The sequence below is a fragment of the Pleuronectes platessa genome, chromosome 15, assembly GCF_947347685.1.
Source record: "Pleuronectes platessa chromosome 15, fPlePla1.1, whole genome shotgun sequence".
Taxonomy (NCBI): Eukaryota; Metazoa; Chordata; class Actinopteri; order Pleuronectiformes; family Pleuronectidae; genus Pleuronectes; species Pleuronectes platessa.
In genome coordinates, this window is record NC_070640.1 from 4,857,210 (window position 1) to 4,883,300 (window position 26,091).

At 44.0% G+C, this 26,091-nt stretch overlaps 1 protein-coding gene across 8 annotated transcripts; it reads right to left on the reverse strand.

Moving 5' to 3' along the window:
• synj1 (synaptojanin 1) lies at positions 1 to 25,925 on the reverse strand. Of its 8 annotated transcripts, none has more exons than XM_053441001.1 (29): positions 25,844 to 25,925; positions 24,466 to 24,623; positions 24,209 to 24,295; positions 23,592 to 23,859; positions 23,105 to 23,330; positions 22,016 to 22,099; positions 21,352 to 21,372; positions 18,720 to 18,781; positions 17,417 to 17,513; positions 16,336 to 16,511; positions 16,178 to 16,259; positions 15,900 to 16,052; positions 14,818 to 14,983; positions 13,721 to 13,912; positions 13,350 to 13,434; positions 12,883 to 13,023; positions 12,605 to 12,797; positions 12,090 to 12,248; positions 11,735 to 11,891; positions 11,450 to 11,576; positions 11,100 to 11,312; positions 10,936 to 11,014; positions 10,633 to 10,798; positions 10,345 to 10,527; positions 9,712 to 9,840; positions 5,228 to 5,274; positions 4,931 to 5,120; positions 4,550 to 4,848; positions 1 to 3,363 (listed from the first exon to the last, which is right to left on the reverse strand). In XM_053441001.1, the coding sequence occupies exons 2-29, from the start codon at positions 24,587 to 24,589 to the stop codon at positions 2,347 to 2,349; spliced, it is 4,923 nt and encodes a 1,640-aa protein (XP_053296976.1). In that variant the 5' UTR covers positions 24,590 to 24,623; positions 25,844 to 25,925; the 3' UTR covers positions 1 to 2,346. The 8 variants fall into 8 exon arrangements, with proteins under 8 accessions (XP_053296976.1, XP_053296975.1, XP_053296972.1 ...); XM_053441000.1 differs by lacking the exon at positions 21,352 to 21,372 and adding an exon at positions 21,703 to 21,780 and having other exon boundaries at positions 14,818 to 14,974; XM_053440997.1 differs by lacking the exon at positions 21,352 to 21,372 and adding an exon at positions 21,703 to 21,780.
• Positions 25,926 to 26,091: the final 166 nt, after the last annotated feature.

Sequence of the window (26,091 nt, forward strand, 5' to 3'; positions counted from 1 at the left end):
TCAGGTCAACGAACATTTATTTTTGCATACATACAACATAAACTGCTTCATACATAATTGTGCAATCAGCTGTGCACTTAAAATATGGAACGTCGGGATATTGACACGAGTCGCAGCGTCATGGTTTCTCTTGAATACGCACAGAATATGTTCAACAACACAGACTCTTATACACTAGGGGGGTTATAGCCATAAAAAGGAACACCGACCTCACAAAAAGGAGCAAATTGTTTCCTATAAAACTTCCTCTCGGGAACATGACGTGACACAAAAGCACTGGCTAGTCATCTACTGTTAATGCAGATATAGGTTTTACTCATAATCATGTGTTTAGATAGAGCGCGATAAGCATTGTTCAGCTGGTGCTTTCCTGGTTCGCAAGTTCTATCCTCCGTGAACCATTGAAATGCTTTTAATTAAATAGTTTCTGGAGATTTGAGAAGGGAAGACCCATGTGATCGGTCTCCATCAGCTGCTGTGTGTCGTGTTAGGGAGGACCGGGCGCTCACTGATCCCTTTCTGCTAAACTATTGCTTGTCGTCGTTGTCAACCGAGTGAATTAGGTGAACAAAGAGTTACTGACACGTCACCTTTGACAACAACACACACACGCACAGACACACGCACACACGCACACCTTAAGAATTATTAAGGAACCAGCGAGGCTCTCGAACCAGAGGGAAACAGCTACGGGTTAGATATCACATGTGGAAGAATTTGACACCCAACACTGGGATCACACTGGAATGTGTGCCGCACGGCGACCTGGGAGCAACACAACAAACAGCCGACTGGACAATGTTCTCTGGTGATGCATTCAAGGTCCGACCGTACAGTGTAGTTTTTAAGAGTCTGTATTCGCAGTGAACTTATAGTCTTCCAGTGGCGCTGGAATTGTCACTCAGGTGGCGGGTGCTCTGAAAGGGGAATGAGGTCCTTTGTCTTGGATTGTTTGCTATTTCGCATACAGTGGTGTTTGTAGTGAGCAGACTGGAGAGCAGGAATACGATTAGAGCCACGAGTGAGTTAATACAGAGGCTGCGAGTTCTGAACCTATAAGCAAATATGTTCTTATATAAGAGAAGACCTCTGAGGGGGGAAAGCTCTGGTGTTCCACAGTTAACCCTGTACACACACTTACATCCAAACATAAACACTGTCAAACACATAAACGGACGATATGCACCTCAAACACGACACGTCACTTCTCACCACAGTATCAACAATAGAGTATTTAGAGTAAATGTTTTCGGAAAGTAAAAGCTTGGTAAATGTGCCCTCTTGTTATTACACACGACGCGTTTCACGTCACGCTCACAGACTCCAATCTTCATAGGAAGCAAACACACCCACACGCGCACAGACACACGAGCCCCAGTCTCTGAATCTACACCAGCACGGTTCGATGCTTTGGATAAATCAAGGAGGAAGTGGAAATGAGGAAGAAATCCCTCTCGTCGGTTCAGGTTGTCGTCTTTGTCGTTGTCGTACAGCATATCAGTGCATATCAGTTACATTGTGCAAACCACTGATACGGTTATCACAAAAACACACACGCACAATTAGCCAAGGGTTTCCATATTGAAAACGTTAATATATACATAACCACTATGTATAGGTTTTTTTGATATAGAGCTACAAAATATATTCAGCTAAGCGGAACGGCCTATAGACAGAGTGATGACTGAGTGGAGAGAGAAGGTGTCCTGCCATCAGGTGGACGAGCGTCAGTTTCACTTTGACCCAGAGTCACGCAGCCGCTGTGGCGCCAGCGAGGAGGCAGTGACCGAACCCAGTGCAACACAAAGTACATTCATGAAAAAAGCTAGCACACAATGTGACTTTTAACCTGGACAAAATTGAGAAAGTAGAAGATGATCATCTCCTCTGATGCACAGATCGGTCAGAACTGAGGGATGTAAACCGCAGCGTGTTCGTAAATATGGAGGCAACATTGATTCAGGTGGAGGCGGCGTGCTTTACGGCCAGCGACGTGTCTTGATATTGCACAGGTGCTTACACAAATGATTTGTGCGCATAGATATACTTTGTTTAACTGTATACTGTAGACACAGGCACGTCTGCTTCCATGGATAAAAATAAACATCAGAACGATTTATATTAAAATAAACGTTACTATTAGGGAACAAGCTAATATCTGTTTGGTAAGGTTGGAACACGCATCTCATTATTCTGCTCGAGATATAAACCCTTTCCTGTGTTTAAGAAGGGGAATGGTCTGTACTACTTAAATACTGTCTCTTTTGTACATACACACAAACATATACACATTTTGTCATTGGTCTATACATATCTGGACATGCCCTTTACATATTAAGGGTGATCCTATCTTTCTGTCGACTCCCCGGGGAAGAAGCAGCTGTCACTGGGACCCTCTGGGAGTTTGGGCTTAGCAGTGGCAGTTCTGGTGGAGATAGGAGGGGGGAGGGTGGGGAACGCTGAAGGGGCCGTGTATAACCAGTCGGGCTCCGAGTCGAACACGGAGCGAGGAGTCTGAGTTTGGGGCGGAAGGGAATTGAAAGGGACGACGGGGATGTGTGGTGTTTTTGTCGTGGTTGAGAAATTTAAATCATCGTCGAACGTGACCCACTGCTTGGTGGGTTTGCCTCCCGGTGGAGGAAGTTGGACACGAGGTGCAGCGGTGGGTGGGATGGAGGAGGGTGGTGCCAGAGGCAAGGCAGGAGCAGGGGATGGGTCGGAGGTGAAGGGAGCCAGAGGAGCCGGTGAAGGACAGAGCATGGATGAAGGTGCAAAAAGGGACATTGTCCTCTGGAGCTGGGCGGCGGGTGCAGCCGCAGGGACCATTGCTGGACCACGGGTGGGAATGAGAGGCTGAGTGAGAGCAGGCACGGGCCTCTGAGGGTTTGATGCCGGGCCTGGAAGCTGGACGCTGAAGTCCGGGGTGAGCGAGCGATGGTGCTGTGAGAGCGGACCTGTGAAGGGATTGGTGCTGTTGGGTCGGGCAGGAAGCGACTCAGTCGGGAAGGGGCCGGGGGGGGCACACAGCGTTTCCTGCGAGCGACTGCGAGACGGGACCGGAGGAGGCGGGAGCAAGGTGGAGGCGAGTGGCGATGGGGTGGAGCACGAGGAAGAGGAGGATGAGTCGAGCGCTCGCAGGTCTGACAGAGCAGAGGGCTGCAGGGAGAAGGATGAGGGGAGAGTGCTGGAGGAGAATGTAGATGGAGGAACAGAGGGGGGAGCTCGCAGAGAGGAGCCTCTGGTCAGGGACTGGGTGGTGTGCCAGGAGGAGGAGGAGGACGAGGAGGAAGAGGAGGAGAGGAGAGTGTCGAAGGGGTCAGGCTTCCATTGTGCTTCGTTTTGGAGTCCATTCAGTCCATTGGTCTAGACAGGAGAAAGAGAAAATACCATTACGAATACACTGTATAAAATATTATTTGAGAATCTAATCTACCATAACTATTTCTATAATGAATATTGTTTATATCTGAGATTAAAGAAACCCTGATGAGCTTTTTCTCACTAGACTTTTGGAGGCCGATACCGATACAGGGGGTAAAAAATTATCGATATCAATTTATACATAGAAAATATTTTCACCACAATGGACAAATGGAGAGAAGGTCTAGCTTGCAACTCATTGGATGTGTGGGCGTTTTTTATTTGTGTTTTATTGTTTGTCTGCATCACATCAGCCTTGATTTGACTAAAAACAACGAGGACGTGATCTTTAAGACATTGATCCAAAACTCTGCAGGGTGCCTTCAATCTACTACAAAACAAATCTAAACATGTGTTGTGTTAACCTCACTAACAACTGGTTTATATATCACAGTGCACATACAAACACTAACTCTAATACAAATGAGTGAAATAATACAAATTATACCAAAAATGTAAAATCAAATCATGAGGCCATTGCATATTTGCTCACAAGAACCTCAGCGAGCAGATATGAAAGGACGAGTGAGGGAAACATGGCCGACAACAGACATCACATTTTCATCTGTTTTTGTTTTTTTTCCCTCTTCGTGTCATTTATGGTTTGAAATGTCGACCAACAAAAACAAATAATGCCCCATTCCGTGGTCCTAACACAAAACAACGCTGTAGACTAAAAAACATCCAGGTTAAACGTGCGAGACGCAAAAAAACGAATGATATTCAAACACGAGAATGAGAGAGAAGGAGGAGGAGTAAGAGGAGGAGAAGGAGGAGAAGGAGGCTGAGAAGGGGGGGGGGGGTTACTGGGTGTATTAACATCAGAGCAGAGACTGTTGTGCTATGGAGGATGAGACGAAAGAGGTGGTGTAATATCAAGTACCTGTCACCCTGAGGGCTTCTCCGGCTTGTGAGAGAGAGACAAACGTATCAGAGAGACAAAAGCAGGAAGAATGACACACAACCACGCTCATCTCATGACGAGGCAGAAAAGAAGCTCAACACTCACAATCCACCTCCTGCAGTTATCATAACGCAGAATGTAAAGGAGCAGAATTTGAAAAGGAATCTGTGGAGCTTGACTTTCTTTTACTTCTATTCGTTGAATGAAAAGGAAGTTTGGACTAACCTGTGCAGCTGGGGCCGTCTCAGGCTTGGCGTCCTCATGGGGCAGTCCGTGAGAGGAGCGGGAACGTGGGGGGGGTTTGGGAGAGGCTAGACCCTGCGGAGGCCCAGCAGGGGCGGTGGCAGCTCCAGCGGCAGGAGGAAATCCTCCTTTGGGAGCTGAAGCCTGCTGCGGCAGGAGTGGAGCTTGAAGTGTGGGCTGGATCCGTGGTGGGGCCGGAACTGAGGGGGCAGGAAGTTGGGGCGACATTTGTGATGGAGCCTGGGGTCTCACTGCAGCAGGTGGTCCTGAGAGTGGAGGGCCTGATAGAGGGAGCAGAGCAAGAGTTTAAATTCCCTGCACCACATGAATTAACATTCTCATAAGGATAATCTTTTATATTACCCAAAGGCAGGTCAGTGGGTTTCTCCAGGGCACCGGTCACAGGTCGAGGGGCTCCAGGATGGGTGTCCGGGATGGGTCGGGGGGCCCCTGGATGCATTTCTGGTATCGGTCTCGGTGCTCCTGGGTGAGAAGGTTGTGGTGGGCGAGACTGTGGGGGAATACTGATCACCCCGGCTCGAGGAGGGATATTCTGGAAGAGGAAGAGGGAATATATAATAGAAAGACATTTAGAAGTTGGGCAGAAATCAGGGCGAGAATAGTCACAATCCTTTTTTAAGAAACAATTTGTAATCTCACCGGTCTGGGGAAACCTCCAGGCGCAGGAGCTCCTGCTGCTCCTCGAGCTGAAAGAGTTGAGACAGAAAAACCAGGGACATTAGAAACAAAACTCCCTCTCTTAAGTATTGATCAAGTCCCAGAGAGAGGCTTGAGGAAAAGCAGGTGCGCTTAGACAGATGGGAGATTCTGGAGACTGAAAAATACCCCTAAAAACTGGCAAACCACACCTGTAGTCCACTGAAAACCACAGCCCCAACCTATTACAGACCAAATTCCTTTTGCCTGACTTCATTACTAATGATGACTCAAGTCATTCCTAAGCTGCAGAAGGTCTGGGAGAGAGAGGCAGCCCTTGTTCTTTGAGCCAACTGCTACCACACGACTCATCTTTTACTGTTCTCTAACTGATCTCCTGTTTGAGCCTGTGAACATGTTCTCACGCCGCTAAGATGTCTTCATTCTGTCTCACACTTCACCGAACAGCCACCAAACGTAAGTCAATCCTGGAACCACACACAACCCCACACACACAACCCCACACACACACAACCCCACACACACACAACCCCACACACACACAACCCCACACACACACAACCCCACACACACACACACACACACACACACACACACACACACACACACACACACACACACACACACACACACACACACACACACACACACACACACACACACACACACACACACACACACTTACTTTATTGGGACAAAGGGATTTAGCTAAACACACACACACACACACACACACACACACACACACACACACACACACACCATGCAAATGGGTCAGGTGATGACGGGGCCAAGTCCCCAAAAGGCTACGCAACCAAACCTTATCCTCCAACCTGAGACAGGCTGATTTTGTGTCAGGGGCATGAACACACAACACAGGGGTCATCACAGACCCCATATCCCCTCACAAAGACCGGCTTTCATGGGACAAATAATGGAGTTACGATCCTTCAGCCTCCCGTGGTACCTTGGTGCTAAGTGAGGCTGCGTCAGGCTCTGAGGAACTCACCTGCAGCGGCAGAGGGCCGAGGAAGAGCCGGGCTCTTTGGTCCTTTGCAGCACAAAGGAAACCAAACCACATTACTGTCATACACAGAGCGGGGATGCAGGCGTTCCCCCACGACAACACTTTACAAGAAGCACTAGCAACAGCAGATGGTGGTAATAAAGAAGCAGAGCGGTGAAGTCTGAGATGCTGTGAATCTGAATATTTACTTCCTGAGGGACCGCCCCTCCTCCCCATTAAAACCAGTGAATGACCGAGGTGGAGCTGACTATAAGACCAAGTTTAAGTTTATGACAAGACAATAGTGGCTAAATAAATAATTTTCCAGTCCACAATGACAGTGTGTATGAATGAGGTATCATGTTTTTTTGTTTTTTTACAATTTTACCTCCAGTTAAATTATCTAAGTGATTAAAGAAGCAGTATTTTGATGTATTTCCGCCCTGATATTTGCTTTCTGACGAAAATACAAATGATTGTAACGGTAAAATGCACCTGACACCTGTTTGTTAGGGTCTTATAATCACCACTGAAAATGAAAGCTGGTCTCTTGAGAACAAAATTTGAATTTCCTGCAGTGGCACAGTAATTGTGAAAGTAAATTGGTTCCCCCATGGTCCTCTAACCTCTTCCCAACTTATTCAGCATTTAAATAATCTAGTTTTTCAACAGGCTACTAAGCACATCTCTCACACACACACAAACACCCACCCACACAACTAAGGGCGCCCACAAGGATGCACAACTGGTCAGCGGTGAACCATCAATATTAAAACAGTATTAATAACATTGGTCACTTGGTGTAAGACTACAGGGATCAGGTGACATTTAAAAACCAAACACCAGCGAGCCAGTTACCTTCACTGCCTCTCCTACCGAGCAGAGGGCTGGGACACTCGCCATAGTCTTGAAGTCAAAGAGGGGAAACGGTATTTACAAAATAAAATAGAGCAAGAAACCACAAAAACCCCAACAGAGCTTACTCTAAAACACTTCAAGTACCAGCTACTGTCACAGCTCAGTCAGGAACAGTCAACAGAACTCACATATACACCACAGAAGGTATAAAACTAAAGAAGTTAATATCACTACAAGAACAGCTACATTTTATCTACAACTTCCAACACTAAAATCAGATATAAAGGTGACTCATTAGGTGATGCAAAAGCAGAGCTGCATTCTGAATTCAACCATAAACTCCAAAGCCTCATGAACACACTTTATCTAACACTCACCCAGTTGAAAGGCTGAGGCGGAACCCGAGGACAGCGCAGCAGCGTGTACAAACATTCAGATGTTGGAGAGGCTCACGTCATTTTGATATTTCAGTGAATAAAATGGCATTCAATCCTCGTAAAGGAACTATTTCTATGATGATGCAGCCGAGATGCAAAAAAGCAGAGTGGTCTGAAATACTCCAGCAAGCTGTCAGCGGTCAATCTATGCAAGGTCAGGTTTCACAAACTCAGGGGACACCTACAGGATATGACGGCACATAGCTCTGCATGTAGGATATAGAGTACACACACAGATCGGGTGTTTCATCCAATCAGAAATCCCACAACACACAAAAGCTGCTCATTCTACAATGACAGGTTGCTGAATCATCACTAATGCAATGTGCTTCTGTGTGTGTAGCAGCAGATGGAAAACAGCAGCCACTACTTTGAATGCACATAAACACACAGGTCTACAGTAATGACTTTACCTCCAGAGCCCCTCCTAACTGGAAGAGGGCTCTTTGGTCCTTTGCAGCACAAAGGAAACCAAACCACATTACTGTCATACACAGAGCGGGGATGCAGGCGTTCCCCCATGACAACACTTTACAAGAAGCACTAGCAACAGCAGATGGTGGTAATAAAGAAGCAGAGCGGTGAAGTCTGAGATGCTGTGAATCTGAATATTTACTTCCTGAGGGATCGCCCCTCCTCCCCATTAAAACCAGTGAATGACTGAGGTGGAGCTGACTATAAGACCAAGTTTAAGTTTATGACAAGACAATAGTGGCTAAATAAATTATTTTCCAGTCCACAATGACAGTGTGTATGAATGAGGTATCATGTTTTTTTTTTTTTTTACAATTTTCCCTCCAATTAAATTATCTAAGTGATTAAAGAAGCAGTATTTTGATGTATTTCCGCCCTGATATTTGCTTTCTGATGAAAATACAAATGATTGTAACGGTAAAATGCACCTGACACCTGTTTGTTAGGGTCTTATAATCACCACTGAAAATGAAATCTGGTCTCCTGAGAACAAAATTAGAATTTCCTGCAGTGGCACAGTAATTGTGAAAGTAAATTGGTTCCCCCTGGTCCTTTAACCTCTTCCCAACTTATTCAGCATTTAAATAATCTAGTTTTTCAACAGGCTACTAAGCACATCTCTCACACACAAACACACAAACACAACTAAGGGCGCCCACAAGGATGCACAACTGGTCAGCGGTGAACCATCAATATTAAAACAGTATTAATAACATTGGTCACTTGGTGTAAGACTAGAGGGATCAGGTGACATTTAAAAACCAAACACCAGCGAGCCAGTTACCTTCACTGCCTCTCCTACCGAGCAGAGGGCTGGGACACTCGCCATAGTCTTGAAGTCAAAGAGGGGAAACGGTATTTTCAAAATAAAATGGAGCAAGAAACAGGAAAAACCCCAACAGAGCTTACTCTAAAACACTTCAACTACCAGCTACTGTCACAGCTCAGTCAGGAACAGTCAACAGAACTCACATATACACCACAGAAGGTTTATATCACTGAAGAAGTTATTATCACTACAAGAACAGCTACATTTTATCTACAACTTCCATCACTAAAATCAGATATAAAGGTGACTCATTAGGTGATGCAAAAGCAGAGCTGCATTCTGAATTCAACCATAAACTCCAAAGCCTCATAAACACACTTAATCTAACACTCACCCAGTTGAAAGGCTGAGGCGGAACCCGAGGACAGCGCAGCAGCGTGTACAAACATTCAGATGTAGGAGAGGGTCACGTCATTTTGATATTTAGGATATAGAGTCTACACACACAGATCGGGTGTTTCATCCAATCAGAAATCCCACAACACACAAAAGCTGCTCATTTTACAATAACAGGTTGCTGAATCATCACTAATGCAATGTGCTTCTGTGTGTGAAGCAGCAGATGGAAAACAGCAGCCACTACTTTGAATGCACATAAACACACAGGTCTACAGTAATGACTTTACCTCCAGAGCCCCTCCTAACTGGAAGAGGGCTCATGCCTCCTTCAAGAAAGAGTGGAAGCAGTGGGACAGAGGTGGAAAGGTTAACGCATGCCTAAAGTACCTCACACTGTACCATGATGAATAATGAAATACCCCCATTCACATGAAGGGTTTTATTAAGATGCTCTGATTAGCATTGGAGGAGAAAACTAGGTTTTAATAAACTGTATACACAGTGGTTGAGGGTGATGATTCACCTGAAGGTGGAGGTGGACGTTGAGGGGGTGCTGGTCTGGCCGGAGGTGCGTTAGGACGAGGGGGAGGGGCACGCTTGGGCTCCAGGCAGAGAGATGTGGGGGCACCGGGCTGGAAGTCAACAGGAGGCCCTGGAATTAAAAAACAATGAGAGAAAAGCAGGTTTACACATGAAAAGGGAGTGGTTCACCTGAGAACGACTAGACATGTGTGCGATTGCCTAATTTGAGAACTTCCACATTCACACAATACACAAAAGAACCTTTATACTGTTTCCACTACATTCCAACTTCTCTGGAAAAGTGCATGACTTAATGCCATTACAGTAAAAGAAAGAAAGGCACATTTCTTCACACCGTGTCATCCTCCAGTTTCACCCTCATGCACAGTGGTGATTTAAGGAAAGATAAATCTAACACTGCACACAGTTTAAAACTGCACTAGTGAACACACCACGAGGCTTCTAACTCTAAACACACGTGAAATTACCTGAACTTCCTCTCCTCACTGATGATGGACTTAAATCAGCTTCCATGCATCACAAACAGAGCAAAATTACAGTTTATATTCAAGCGCGCAACCCAGACATATGATTGGTCAGCACTTGAAGCCGCCTGATTTCAGGTGTTATTCACCTTGCGATGGTCGGGAGGGTTGCTGTGAACGACTGGGTCTGCTGGGGGTCGATGGTTCTCCTTGGGTCGGGGAGGGACAGGGGCTGCTGCGGGGGGAGGGCTGAGGCGAGGACCCAGGGCCGGCGCCGGCTCCAGGCTGCAGGTGCTGGGGAAGGATCTCCTCCACCTCCTCGTCCACATCCCCTGGTGCAGGCAGGAGACAAGAGGGCAGGAATTAATAAACATAAACAGGAATACAAAATATAAATTTCTGAGGATATGGGGTTGAGACTACAAGCGGCTGCTCACCCTCCATATCGTAATCATCGTCGCCCATGTCCGTGTCCTCAGCCAGCAGAGTGGAGCTAGCTGAGGTGGGGATACTTCCACAGATCCTGTCCACGCTCATCTCCTCCTCCAGACTCTTGATCCAGCCTGGACTCTTCAGGCGGATATCAATCACTTTGCCAAGGACCTAACCAAGAGGTGTAAGCAAAGATAATTACGTTGATATACAACTAACAAAGTAAATATTCAATATTTGTTATGTGAAGACTCAGGGGAGCATCTTTAAAGCTCTGAATTATTTTAGATTCAGTTGTGAGGACTTACAGTGGAAGCACAGAGAGAAAGAGCAGCGAGAGCAGAGTAACCTTCCAGGAAAGTCAGCCACATCTTCTCCTCAACAAACCTGCACAAACAAGGACACCGTCAATGTAGTCCAACCAAATAATGATGGTCACATACGTCTTTCTGTGTCAGGGAGTCAGGCTCACCTGATGAGGATGACCTCTCCAAACTGAGCAAACTTGTCCAGCAGCTCGTCTATGAGCGCATCGTCAAAGTAGTCGTCAGGGCCGGAGGTGCAGAGTGACACCAGGATGGTTCCGTCTGGAGGCCCCTGCTTGGCAATGACATCTTTGTAAACCTGGTGCCGAGCATCTGGGTCGACCTCCAGGATGTCCACGTCCATTATTGCCACCACAGGCCTGTAACCAAATGACACAGAAGGGAAGTGGTTACCTTTGCTTTAGCTCATTAGTTTTCTCTTGACACAGATGTGACATAAAGAGAAATGAAACAGAGACAACTTGGTCAGCTCTAAAAATAAATATCCTGTTGTTACCTGTGGTCTGAGGTCTTGAGCTCAGCCCTGCCATAGTACTTCAGAGTGCCGGGGTACCAAGGGTTGTCTGGATCCTCCTCGTTCTCCCCAGATGTAGAAGCTGCACCAACTATATTCATCTCCTCAGCTACAAGCAGTGCAAGAAGTACATTTACAGATTAAGTATTCTGAAGTTTCAGTGCTGTGGTTTTTGACTGATGAACCAAAGAAGGCAGCATCATTTATGTCGCTGTTAGATCGGAGTGAGATTATTTAGGTTCATACGACAGTGGCTCTGTGTCTCACCTGTTTTGTCAAAGTTCCACTTCCTCCTCTTCCAGAGTATACGGTCAGTCCAGGCTGGTGTGCGGCACTTCTCACTAGTGTCATAATCTTCTGAGAAGAGGTCATACTTGTAGGTGGGAGCAAAATCTAACTTTCCCTCGATAAAACCTCGGAAGACCTGCGGGAGAAAAGAGCTTCGGTGTAAATGTTTGTTTTTCTACTGGGCTATTTTAAAGAAAAAAACAATACATTCTTTAACTGCTGTAAGGTCTATAAAACCATATTTTCCAAAGTTCTCACAGTAATGTGTTTTCTGGTGATACTTCATTAACAGTCACTAGTGCATGTAAATATGCATGTATTCTTTGGGCCATACCAAACCAGCATTCTTCTGATCCAACAACTGGTCTCCAGCTGTCAAGGCCTCCATGTTCTGCTGTTTGATGAGTTCCTTGACTTCCTCGTTGGGCAGGCTGATGCGATAGTTAAAGTCTCCACACCAGAACACGTAATCGTGCGAGTACAGCAGACGACCCTGGGGGACAAGACAGATGCAGGTCAGCAAAAAGGAGAATGAACAGTTGCTTTTTTAAAGATGATCACGAGCAATGTTTACTACACTTTAACACACTAAACACTTCTCTCTTAATTTCTCCTGTATGCTCCCTGGAGCTTGCATGCTCTCTTTCAGGAGGGAAGATGGTGGATTGTATAAAACTAATTCTGGCTGTTTGACTTTCACCCCTCTGTTTACACTGGAACAGCTCATGTCTTCAAATATGACATCAGTTCCAGTCAATCAATAAAATGACAGTATGACCTTGAGTCTGTGGCCTCCACAATTTAAAACCTGGATGATGTAGCTGATGGATGAGTTCATATTATTATTACCATGGGGAAGCTGAGTCTGCGCGTGATCTCACTGTAGTCGTCATTCCTCTCCTTGACCTGTGATTGGCCAGCAGCGAAGTGGGAGCAGACAAAGCAGATGCTGGTGGTGTGGAACAGGAGGCGGATGGCAACACCACCTTTATTGCCTGTGGCTCCGCCCATTCCTGTTTTTACAGTGTCTACGGCCACATCCCTGGAACACAGACCACGTGTATTAATACACCTGTGATAACAGTATAATTGTACGCCCTTCTCGAGACAACGTGTAGAGGTCATACCTGATGAAGGGTGCATGCTGTGGGCGGATGAAAACAAACAGACACACTCCCACCAGCTGCTCTGAAGCCAGCAGAACATATTTGTGGTCACGTGAGATGTTTTTTTGGAGCTCAGCTGCCCACAGCTTCTGGTTCGTGGTGCTGAGACAAGAAGAGAAACGTGTGTTATGGTGTAGAAATAATATAATACAAGAACAAATACAGTAACTGTAATTATCAACATTTTAAACTTCAAGATTTCACATCTAGATTAGTCTTGTCTGATCAGACCTACGCAGTACCAGAACTGAGTCTGCACATCCATGGACATCAGGCTTTTTATTTACTGCAATATATTTGTATATAGTTATATGATGCTGGAGCATGGAAAGAAGACTTGATATACTTTATGTAGCCGAAAGGAGAAACATCACAGCTATTTCATTATCTCGTCTGGTTTATTTCAGGCTGGCCTCTCGGACACATACCTGGCACTGACGATGTTGCCGGCATTCAGTTCAACCATTTCCTCAAAACCGATGGCAAATATATCGATGGGGTTGGCTTTGCTGTCTGTAAAGAGAAAAAATACACATTAAGAAAATAAACATAGTATTGTTTATATTGTGAAGCAAGATTTTAAAGTTTGGCCAATATCAGCAATCAAACAGGCTGATACTGATGGCATTTCTGCAATATTCTACTCTATAATGGATGTAATAAGTACAACATATGCTACAAATAAACTTCATATTTCCTAGTCCAACTGAAGATTCATCCCTGTGTCTTTAAATGAACACATTATAGTTGCCTCGTGTCACTTGCTGTCCACAGTAAACGCAGCTAAATACCAACGTACCCTGGAACTCAGGATGCCCCGCCTTCTTTGGAGCATCAAGCAGCCAGTCGTTGAGCGTCTGGTTGCGGAAAGCAATGCTGCGAAACTGTTTACCCCCGTTCACATTCCAGGTGCCAACACACACCCGGATCTGCTTGGGCATTGTGTATTTCTGGTAGTTCTGACACATTCCCAGCAATACCCTTGGGGAGGCTGCAGATGGGAGGAGAGTGTGATTAGAGTGTGAAGTGGTGGAGTGTGAAGTGGGTCTGTCGGAAGGGTGGCACACAAGGAAACTGCACAAATGGGAAAACATCAAATCAAAACCAATGGGAGAGTGACCAAACACAAGAGAGGAAGTCCAAAACAATGCTCTGAATGGGGCACAGGAGGAGGAATATACATTTTGTTATCATCATTTTATCTTTACTTTACAGACGTACAGATAAAAATCAAATAATCAACGTTGGTAATGGTTTATTTCGCTCTCTAAATTTTCCCAACAAGAAATGTAAACCTCTTTCATTGTTGTAGGAGTCTGATAAAATACAAAAGACAGAGTTTTAAACCACTACCAACGTCCACTGATGAATGAATAAACAATAATGAGTAGGGAAACACAGATGGAAGGACAAATACAGTGTGTGACAGAGGTCGAAAACATCCATCCACTGGGGGCAGTCTTTCAGTTACTATACCTGATTGTAAGACGGGCTCAGTAACTAAGATTGTGCGCAAGAGCAGGAGGGAGAGAAGGGAGAGAAGGGCGGGTTAAACCAGCGCTCTAACAGATAGAGCGAGCACAGCAGTCGGTCAGCAGTAATCTAACTGGGACAGAGGGCTGACACATGGAGATTACACGTCCCACTTGACGTGCCACAGACAAACCCTCCTGTTTCACAGAGCAGCTTGTGGCTTACAGGGTTACAGACACACATCAACATATTCAAAAAAAATCTTCTCCCTTCATGGAGCCAAAAGGAAATTATCTTCGTTGTTATTACTATATTTAAAAGCTACAAAAACTGATTAGTTACACCACTTATAAGTAGATTTTGGCCAAATATCTATTGAACCTGTAAATAATGCGTTATTCTCCACTTGTAGGAAAGAATTACCATAAAGACTGGAAGTGGTGAGCAAGGCCCGAGCTTTATCCGCCAAATCACTGTTGAGTGTGGAGCCCAGTCTCAGGATGTCGATCGCCTCTTGCTTAGAGCTGTCGAAGAAGTTGTTCTGGATGGTCCTCGTCACAGAGCGCGCTCCGTCTTTCAGCTTCCCAGACTACAAAACACACACAGACACACACACAATAATTAAGATACAAATGTTCTACTTATAGTTGAAGTGAATGAGAAACACCTCAAAGAGATTCAAGTCATTTATAATCGTGAACCGACCACGAAGGATCAAAACGGCCAGAGATCGATGTGCGACACAATTTGAGTCAATTCCACAAGGCAATAATTTGAGATGATCTCTCCAGTTTCAACCAATCAGGACGGCAGATGTGGCCAGTTCAAGCAAATGATCCCACAGTGAGAAAAATGATGAATGGAATGTAAATCACAGAAGCCTCCAAGGAGCACTTAAGAGTTCCCCAGTTAAAAAAATAGAAATACATTTCAAGGGAAATGAAATCAGGTTTTTAGGCGTATATTTATATACGCAAAGAGGTTCCAACTGTCCCATCCCATCATCATTTGACCCACAGACACTGCAATCAATAATGCACCAGATATAGACCCACAACTCAAATACGACATCAACGCACTCGTTAACTTACCAGACAGGTGCGAGGTCCAGAGGACGGCAGAAAGAGACAGCACACGAGAGTTAAGAAAGAGAAGCACTCACTGCTGCTCACACAGGATCAACTGCACATTCATGCAGGATCCTGTCACTGCATGCACATTGCACAACTAGATGAATATTGTTTAAGTGCCAATCAAAGTAAAAAAACTGTTTAAAAATACTGCACAGGGCTTAATCCTTATTTATGGTTGTGGCTTTTAATGTCTTCCCTTTAATAGCTTCATTCATTAGGCTGTTAGATGTGAGCCTAACTGACGTCTGATTAAGTTCCTTCCATCATTCAAATTCATACAAATCCTACATCAAGTGCAGCCAGACAACCTGCTGTGCACTACATGCTGCTTAAAGTGTTCTTATTATGAGTCACTGGAATTGAAAGTAGTACCTTGGCCTTCCCGTCCAGAGCCCCGGTGCCTGCATAGATCTTACTGACGGAATCTCCATTGACCGACCACATGGTCCTGAAAACCTCCTGGAACCGGGCCACCAGCTGGGGTTTCTCCGTCAGACTCATTTCCTCCAGCTGCTTGGGCAGCATCTGCGGTTGTGAGGAGCAGAGAGTCAGACGGAAAAACATCCTCACAAAAGACAATGTACTTGGAGTGAAGAAATTAAAATACGACATGTTATAACATCACAACAGCTTAGTGCTCAGACTCCTACCTCGAGGGCGAAATAGGCTTGTACACTGTTGGTTCTGTCCAGACAGTCCAGGCAGTTGGTCCGGAGGGTTCCACCCTGAGTCCTACAAAGACAAGTCGGAATGAAGAATAACCCAAACCCTAAACTCTTCATATAACATGTTTGTATTTCTTTCTCACCTTGTGATGCCGGACTCTCCAGAGTAATAGAAGAACCCGCACTCCTCCACAAACTTGTTGACGTGGGGTTTCAGGACACTGTGAAGTTTGTCTGCTTTGCCTCCCTTCACATTTTGGTGGTAGTCAAAGTTCACCATCTTCACTGCTGACGCATGTTCCGACGCCTTCAGATGACTCTGGAAAAGAAAGACGAGAGAAGACTTAATCCAGCATATTCAAACTTAATCCAAACAGTGTTAAACATGTTTGTGCAAGATGCATTGTCTGTAAATGAAGAAACATTTTAATTTACTGTTACAAAACCAGGGACTTGAATCTTTGAACATGCAGGTCATGTTTTAAGATGAGCTGCTGTTGACATCTGACTTTGCTTCCTGCTAAATTGAACCAGATAGATTTGACATTTACTTTACACCATCATAACTTAATGTTATCTGTGACATAATCATAATGAAGTGTGCAGCAATAACTACTGTGGACTGTGAAATCTGCTGTCTATATTATATTTATTAATTGTACTCATTTGTCTCAGGTCATTTTAATTGCATGATATAATGTGTGCAATGTGTCACAAACCAGAACCAACACTCTTACTTTAAATGTATTTAGTACAATACAATAACAATGAAACTTGAGCGCTACACAAGATCTTTATCCGTGTCTTATACAAGAGACAACATGTGTGACTTAGTAGTAAACCTACTCTTCAGTATTACCCAACAAAGTGGGGCTTTGAATCTCAACAGCAAGTGTTTTGTGACAACTTTACAACCACAGAGGAAAATGTGACCCGACGTGAGTTCATGTTTTTGGGCTAACTGATCCCTAGGGAGTGAAAAAAACAACAATTTTGATAGTGTTTGATACGTTAGATCCAGGGAATCCCTCGGTGGGAAAATGAATTAGAACAACATTCTGTCGTGGGCAGTAGTGTCCACCTACTCAAACGAATTCCTACATGTTGCGAGTGTGTGGGTTTACAAAGAGCGTCTGTCCTGACACACATTGTGTTGTGGACGGATTCGGTCATGTTGGAGGCAATTAGATGAAGCTGTGCATGTCAGAGAACGGCTCCTCTCACCTGGAACGCTTTACTGAGCATGTGTTCTCCTTCCTTACTCCCAAGCAGGTTGAGGATCACCTGCTTACCGTACAACCTCCGCAGTGCAGTGAAGTGTCTGGGAAAACATACACAGTCCCATAATAAGCACAGGCTAGTGGTTACCCAATACAAGTTGTTTTTCCATTTTAAGCTTAAAAATACTGTGCACACAAGACGTCTCTGATTCATCAACAACAGCTTAAGATGAAGTGACGCAGGTTTACTGGTTTTGTAAAGCTGCAGGTCTGATAGAACTCAAAGTGGCATAGTGCAAAGCAAGGGTACGTAAAAGAAAATAGTGCCACTCAATCGGATATAACTGGTTAGGAGCATCATTCCTGCTCCTAACAGATGTTTGAAAAGCAAGTCGACCACTAAGTGTGAAGAAATGACGGATTTGATACAATCTGACTTGTCCTGACGTGTTAAAGAAAGTGTGGCCGAACCACTGAGCTCAGCCCTGCAGAGACCGTCCTCTATAGCCCAAGATGTCTGGTTGTCAAACAACCACCAACCGTCTCCTCAAAGCTAGACAGCCACAGACAGTGTGGGTACTGCGAGGCTGATAAGAGCGGCTACAGACAGGTGATAAGCAGGGCGCTATCAGGGTGTGGTCCAGTGATTAGGGTGATCATCTTCCCTGTAGAGGGCCTGGGGTTAAGCCACAGTGGCAGTCCATCAAGCTAATTACTCTCTGCTGCTGACCCTGTGTCTGTATTGTGTCTGTAGATATACAGTCTCTGGTCGGTAGACAGGGAAAGGGCAAATTTCTGATGAGTAAAAGGGATTCATCCTCAAATGTGACGTTTAAGGTAAAAGTAGAATCCTCATGAAGCTTCTTCCAAATATTTGTATTGATGGCTATCGGGAAATGAGGAGATATGTTTCAGAAACAACTCACAAACCTTGAATTAGATGCATTGTAATAATAATTGGACTTTCACAAGAGGTGGGCCAGAACTTTTGTGAAGGAACTTTCTGCAATAAACAGAAATGACAATTTACTCAGGTCGACAGCTAATCAAGGGCTCCCAATGTTTCCTGTCTGCTCCCTGCAATAAACCTGTCTCTGAGGACAAGACTTCAATTAACATTGTCTCATTCAGGAGTCTGGAGAGCTCTTCACTGCTGTCATTAGGGCAGTGGCTGCAGCAAACATAGTATTATGGTGTCTGCTCTGCTCTTCTAGGGAGTGGTGCTCAGTTGGAGGCCAGATAAAGCAGCTGGAGACAATGACACACACACACTTGTGTACACATATGACACAGAGCGTTTTAATTACCTTTCGAACGCTGGTGCATTAGCCTCAAATCCCCTTGAGAGTTTGACACGATGAGAGCCGACCTGCAGGGAGGGGACAGTCACAGAAAAACAAAAAAGAGACGAGTCACAAAGTCCTCCTTTGTTAAAGATCAGAAGTGGAAAGATGCACAAAAACACAGTTTTGCAGATGGCCAGAAAACCTGTTGTTGAAGAATGCATTTGGGATAGAAGTTGAAGTTTTAATCAACTTTTTAACAGTGGAAATGAGACAGTTGAGTCCAAAATAAAGTATGAAAGTGTGGAGAAGGAAAACAGCGACACAGGAGCAGCATGGGGAGATTTGATCATAGACATAAAAACACTGAGCAGCAGAGGAATATTGTTGGTTATCTCTCCAATACCTCTTCAACACCTTTATTATAATTTCCAAGGGTTTATTCTCCTACATATTGTCTTATTTTGATCGATAACTAACTAAATCAGAACAAACACCACATGACTGCACCTTGACAGACTGAGCAGGACACAAGCCCAGTGGAAACCAGCTCATTCCACACCGCAGGTCCTTACATGTTCCCTACTCTGTGAAGGGATTTCTACTTCTTTAGGTATTTTTCCTTATTAGGTCTTGTTGTACTAGACCACCTCTCCACACAGGCCACACTCAACTTAACGGACTTAACTTGTCACAACTATGGTCTTTACTGATTTAACACAGGGACCCGTTTGATACCAGGTCTCTGTGCCCCTCCCTCAATGGCACTGACCTGCATCTGCTCAACAAAGAGATCAGAAGATAAGATGCACTGACCAACCAGCCTTAGAGTTAACAGTGTCCCAGTGTCACTTAGTTAGATGTGGAACAGAACACAAGTAATCTAAAGTAAAATGTCGGTATTAAAACCATATAAAAAAGTAAAACATATATGCAGGTGATCCGATAAAGTCTATTCCCATTTGAGTCTATGTGGGTGTAGATGCGTCCCACCTGAGGCAACCTTCAGATTGTGTGCGCATTACATTTGTTATCTTGTTTATTGCTCATCACTTTTCTCCTTGATGCTTCGAGCTTCAATAAAGCCTGCAAACACTCAGACATTGAAACAAGAGATTTAATAAATATCTAAACCTAGATATCATCAGGGGGTTGAAATATTCAGCCAAAACAAAAACTGACCAGACGTCAGGTTGCAACGTCATCGTCGTCTCAACGTGCATTGAATATTAGACAATAACTCAACTATTATTTTAGGTTACATTTATATCACTGTCAGTGTATGAAATTGTGCTTATTAACTTTTAAATGTTTTGCCAGTCTGGTTGTTTTGTAGTTTAGCTGCAACCTGCACATTGGTTCAACCAGTATCATGTGAGAAGCTGAGCCATAAACCTGCTATTAACCCCTGGGTTGATGAAATGTCAGAGAGGAATGCTTCTGCTCAAGACATTTGAAGATCTCACAAAAAGTCACAACCTTTCCTCCACACCCGTCTCTGCTTGTTGACAACCCCCCCTTCTTTGATTTATCTTCTCCATCATTTAAAATCACCTATTCTTCCTGACAGCCTTTTACCAGCTAAAAGAAATCCACAGCCCTCCTGCCCCATTCTGGTTCAGACAGATTTTTCTCCGACTGGACTTTCCTTTCTCAAATCTCTGGTTTCTGTCTTTGGTTATTTTTGCACTGTGAGCTTTTATTTCCCTCAGCTTCGAATTCATCTGCTTGAACGTTTGTGTGTGCCTATTCTGGCGAGGCCAATGTTTGGCAGGGCTTAACAATTAGCTCCATGCTTCTGCCATTTTGTCACTCCTTCCCATCTCTACTGTCATGCATGTGTATGCATATTTAATAACTTCCAGAGATGGCATCGGAAAGGACTCAGGTTACAGCTGTACACCTCAGACCAAAAACCACCCCCAGCTCAACATAGTTCACCCTATCTTAATTTGATTGATCTATAATATAACTATTTATTAACCATGCATTTGAAGGTTTGTCCTTGAATCTGTAAATGACTGACTGATGCCTGAAATTCATTTCCAACCAATTAAATATTCCACAGATGTTTTATTTTCTCCAAAACAAACATAAAAAAGATTAGATTTTATTCATCAACCAGGACTCTTAACAACTGACTAACTCAGTGTGGGCAATCCTACCACCTTATTAATTTACATCTTTGCTAGCAGGGTTTTAAAAAACTGCACTACAGTTAAGATTCAGAGACTAATTCAAACGTATTTGCAATCTACACTAACTGTTTAAAGATCGATGACTCTTCTGGATAAAACTGTCCAAGCTTTAGGAAACTATCCAGCTCAGGGAATGAATTGGAGAGCACAGCAAGGAGAAAGTCAGCCTACAAGCCATAGTCGGTGGAGGGGGATAAGAGCTACAGCAGTGTTGTAAAAGCAGGAGGACTAAAGTTTGGTCTGAAAACAACCGCCAAACCAGCTACCCTGTGTTTGAACAAATCCAAAGTCCTTGTGGACTGAATAGGTCACTAACATGACCTTGACTTATTCCTCTACATGATAGAACATCTCCATCCATCTTTATTATCAGTTTACACCTATCCAGTTCTCAGAGGAACATTAACAGCCTCAGTGAAGGGAAGCGGTTTGGGGATGTTTTCAGACCAGGCTCTCACCTGACCAAAGAAGTTTGGGAGCTGAGGAAAACAGAAAAATGCCCTTTACCAACCACTATATCTATGATTTACCTAAACCCACGTGTGATCTAATCCACCAGTCTGTGCAATGTCAGGACAGGAGAAAGAGAATCCCAGTGATGGTGTGTGCAGTATAATGGATGATCCTAGTTCTTACTGTAAAGCTCTAAATTGGTATTTTCTGGACAGGAACTACGTATGGGACCTGAATAAAAATCCACAATGGGCAAGCTTTAGTTTTCAATCCTGTTCTTTGGCATTGCACAGAGCAACACCCATCTGCAGTAAAAAAGCGTCAGCACCACACAGAGCAAATAAAGAGGGTTATACCAGGTGGGGGTTTTCATCCGGTCCACTAAGGTTCCGATTCTCATTCAGATGCAACAAAACACCCTTAATGGACTTTTTCTGAACACAGCATGGACAAAATGTGTTAACAGTGTAATTACACTGTCTTAGCAATTATAAATTATTATTCTTTTTTATCCTTGTTTGAGGGAATTCCACAGGTTTCATCAGAGTTCAGTGTTTACACTACTCACACAGAGTGAGTCTCAGCCATGTGACATTACAGCGTTTCATGATTTTCTTGATGTATCAGAATCCAAGGCTGGTTATGTGGAACTGATTTTGTTTTCATTACCTGGATCCCTGGCTGTTCCCAGAAAAGAGGAATGGACCCACGGATCTGTATGAAGGAGGACACTCTATCATCCAGGAAAATAACCTGTGATTGAGAAAACAGAAGAGGGGTCAGGTTTATGTACAACGTGACAAAACATCTTTACTTTAGAAAAGAAATCACTAATTTGAACAGTTGGGATAAGAAACATCCTTACATTGTAATAAAGCTAACCACCTAACCAAAGAAAAGAGAAAGTGACAGTAGACGAAAACCCATAGGGAAGTGGATACACGTGAATTCCTCTATGAGAAGAAAATACATTAACAAAGAGGTTGACCAAATTCAACAGAGCATCTGACAACACAATGCAATCCAACCCAAACACTCTGCAACAGCTTCCACAGTTGCCAAGCTTATAATATACATTTTATATTCAGTATTGACACTGAACCTGTGGTAGTTAATGAATAGGTAATTTTTTAGATGTGTACTATATTACACTGAACTGTGAACGTAGTAGTTTCAGTTACTGCGCCCAACCTGCAGCTTCCTGTTGCTTTGCTCAAACAGGAACTTTCAAAAAGGGAAAATGTGACTTATTTAGTCATTTTCCACAAAGAGTAGAAATGAAATAAACACGTCTTAGGCTAAAATAAAATACTGACTGGACATTAGTTGCTGGATTATTATTATTATCCTGTCAGTGCTATTGTTGACAATGCACCTATAATTATAATTGCTACACAAAATATATACACAGTGATGGTGCACGTCGTTAGAGCGATGCTGTTTCCCCACAAGACATCCACCAGATTTGCTCCTAACCAGTCAATAGATAACCAGTATTTAAATAGAGTGTATCAACCAAGGTCATGGGACTGGATGAACAAATGTACATGATACATTATGTAAACATTAAACTGCCTGAAGCTGCTCAGTGTGTTTGTCACTGTCTCCTGCTCTGTGTTCTGCTTGTCCTGCTCTTATTGGCACTGGATGAACAAAGAAAACACCAACTATAATCTACTAAACCTATTGGCCTTGCTGCATCGAAGGGATTTATTACCACCAGAGACACTCAATAAAACTGTACAAGGTCTTATTCACCTGTTCAGTCTCCACAAAGTTGGCGACCTGTCCATCGTCGTTTGTTCCTCGGACATTAAATCGAGTGCCAGCTCGCTCTGAGCTGAGGCGGGAGAAGATGCAGGCCTTGGCCTGTTTGTGACCTGCATAGATGGTCCTGATCTCCACACCGCCGCACATCAGCCTCAACAGCCAGTCCTCACAGTTTACTCCATAATGTTTCAGGTGCAGGTGAAGAGACTGGTTCCTTTTGATTCATAAAGAGAGAAATCAGCAGTGAAGCACACAAACATATTCAGTGTGAACTGTTCATTTTCACACCTCAGCTGCAAATCCCACAGCCCCCATGTCACACTTTCAGAAGAAGTCACCACAAATGGAAGATTGGGCAAATTGCAGAATGTGTATTTAGTTCATATAACCCATCTTTTGGTATTTTACAAGTCAAATGTTGCCTGATCGTCTCAGAAATACCGTTACTCTGAAACATTAATCAATTCACGCTTACCAAAAGAATCGGTTGTCTGTAGAATCTTCTTGGATTCTGCGACGTGCATTGAGACTCAGGTCCAAACTGACTCCACTGGAAGACCAAGCAAAGTAGAAGTGTCCAGAGTTCAGGACCTTTCGCACCTCAGCGATCCGGTCCTCGTCTCCTGGGTCATTCTTCAGTGAAATAAAGTCTGTCTGTGTGACCCTGAAAACCTCAGAGTCCTGCACCTTCCCCACAGAGCTACATCCTGTCACCACCACCAGACTGTGGAGCATGGAGTCCCCTGCAGAAGGAAGATGGAGCATTAGTTTAACCCCTAATACATGGTAATTACAAATAATAAAAAATACAAATCAAACCTAAAAGACAAGAAACAATAGTGATTTTCACAAAAACCCCGGCCAGTCAAATCTCAGTCATCTATGAGCTTTAATCTTTTCCACAGCTTTTTCAATGTTGTGATAACAAGAGACTTCAAGGTCACGTGGAGGACAGAAGAAAGCTGCTTATGAGTAACCAGTGACAAGCCTTCCCAGTCATACATGAACCTAGGGGTCAAATCCATGACCAGACCCAGAACGTTTCTGAGGCAACAAGAGGCAAAACATAGAGAAGACGAATCTGCAGCTTACCCAAGTTTAGGCGGAGGACGCCCAGGATTCCATAGGCGTCAACTATCTTGGTGTATGAACTTTTAATGGCCTCTTTCTCTGCTGCCGCTAAAAGGTAAACAAAAGCGACACACTATTAGAAAAATCACTGTCGAGTTCTTCCTGAAAGTTGAAGCTAAATGAAACCTGGGACTTAATCATACACAAACACACATCTAGACTCACAAACTACCAGAGATACATCTTATCACACAGGACAATTTGACAAGATGCCTTACACAGAACAGCGACGGCCCCTGATTCAAACATGAGACATTCTTCCCTGGTCCTGGTTTCCACTATGACACTGTAGGGGGGCGGGTCCAGCTTGTGGTAAATGCGATATCCCTTGCTGAAGGCCATTGTTGATTCAGGAGGAAAAAAACTATGTTATGACCTGGAGACCAAAAAACAAGAAACGACAGCAGATCAGGCAGGAGACAAGCAAATCAGACACAACACCTGAAACATGATGGGGAGGAGACCAAAGATGTGATTATAGGGTGGTTATAGAGTTATCATGGGGCTGGGCGATAAATCCACAAAAATAATCATTGCAGTAGCATTGTCATCAATAGCAATATGACAAATGTTAAATATAACAGGATGTATTGCTTGTTAAGTGTGTGAGGATGGAGAGGAAATATAAAACATGGTTGGTTTTAAAATTAGACCTCAGATTTGTAAATGGTTTTGTTATAAACAGTTTAAAACCACAAACTTCACTCGAAAGCAAAAAAACTGACAAATTTGAAGATCAAAACTTGAAAGAAACAACAATTTTAAGCACTAAACCTTTGCTATAGGAATAATGCTTTATTATTGTCATACTACTAATAATAGTGATGATTATGACTGTTATTGTTTTGTCTTTATATTCAAGATATCACATTATTTATCAGATGCAAAGATGTTGCAAAAATTAAGTCCTTTCACTTGCACAGCACTCTCACTGCAGTTTATACATTTGTGGTTTTATTTCGCTTATTTTAATGAATAATAACGGATCGTGCAGCTAATAGGAAATCAGTTCTGGCCAAAACACGGTGCATGAGAGAAAAAACTAAAAAAATTGCGCAATCAAGTTCTATTGCGGAAGTCGCGACGCAGACCGCAAAAGAATCTTAATAATTGATAAAAAGTGAATATCGCAGGTGAGCATCTGGAGCTCCGCGGGCGATGGACGTTCCTTAGGCCGGGGAACAGCATCCATCCTGGCACCGACAGTCACGACTTCCCCGCCGCAGCTCCCGCTAACCTTTTACCCGCCTGTCCGGCACTGGAGCCGGGCGGAGCGGGGACGAGACTCTCCGCTGCGGCAACGTCTCGGTGACACAGCGAAAGCAGCTTGCGATGTATTTAACGTTAGCTGGCAGTTAGCTAAGCTAGCTACGTTAATCACAGGGACGGCTAACGCTCGCTAGCTTGTTTGGTGACGGTCGGTACCAACCTGCACGTCCGGGAACACAAACTCCTAAATTCCGGGATGAATACGTCTAAAACACACGCGGACATTTAGAACATATAATCCCGTGCACGCATTTTTACCAGGTTTGTCGCACAGTTGCGTGTTTGGTTTAAATCACAGGAAGGTGGAGATGATGGACGCCTCCTTACCGTGTCCCCCCGCCGGGTTGGTTGTGACTCCGCCGCTGTCACAACAAAATCCGTCCCGGTGTGCCAGGGCCTAATGGTACATTCCGATGCAAGGCACGCCCACATGACTTTACCGTAATATTTATTTATTTATTTATACGTTTGTTTCATTCATCGACCTGACAAAACTGCAAACACCACATATTTCAAGTCGTGAATGAGAAGGAGCAGAGAGAAGAATAATCGTATAGAATCTGCACCTCTTTAAC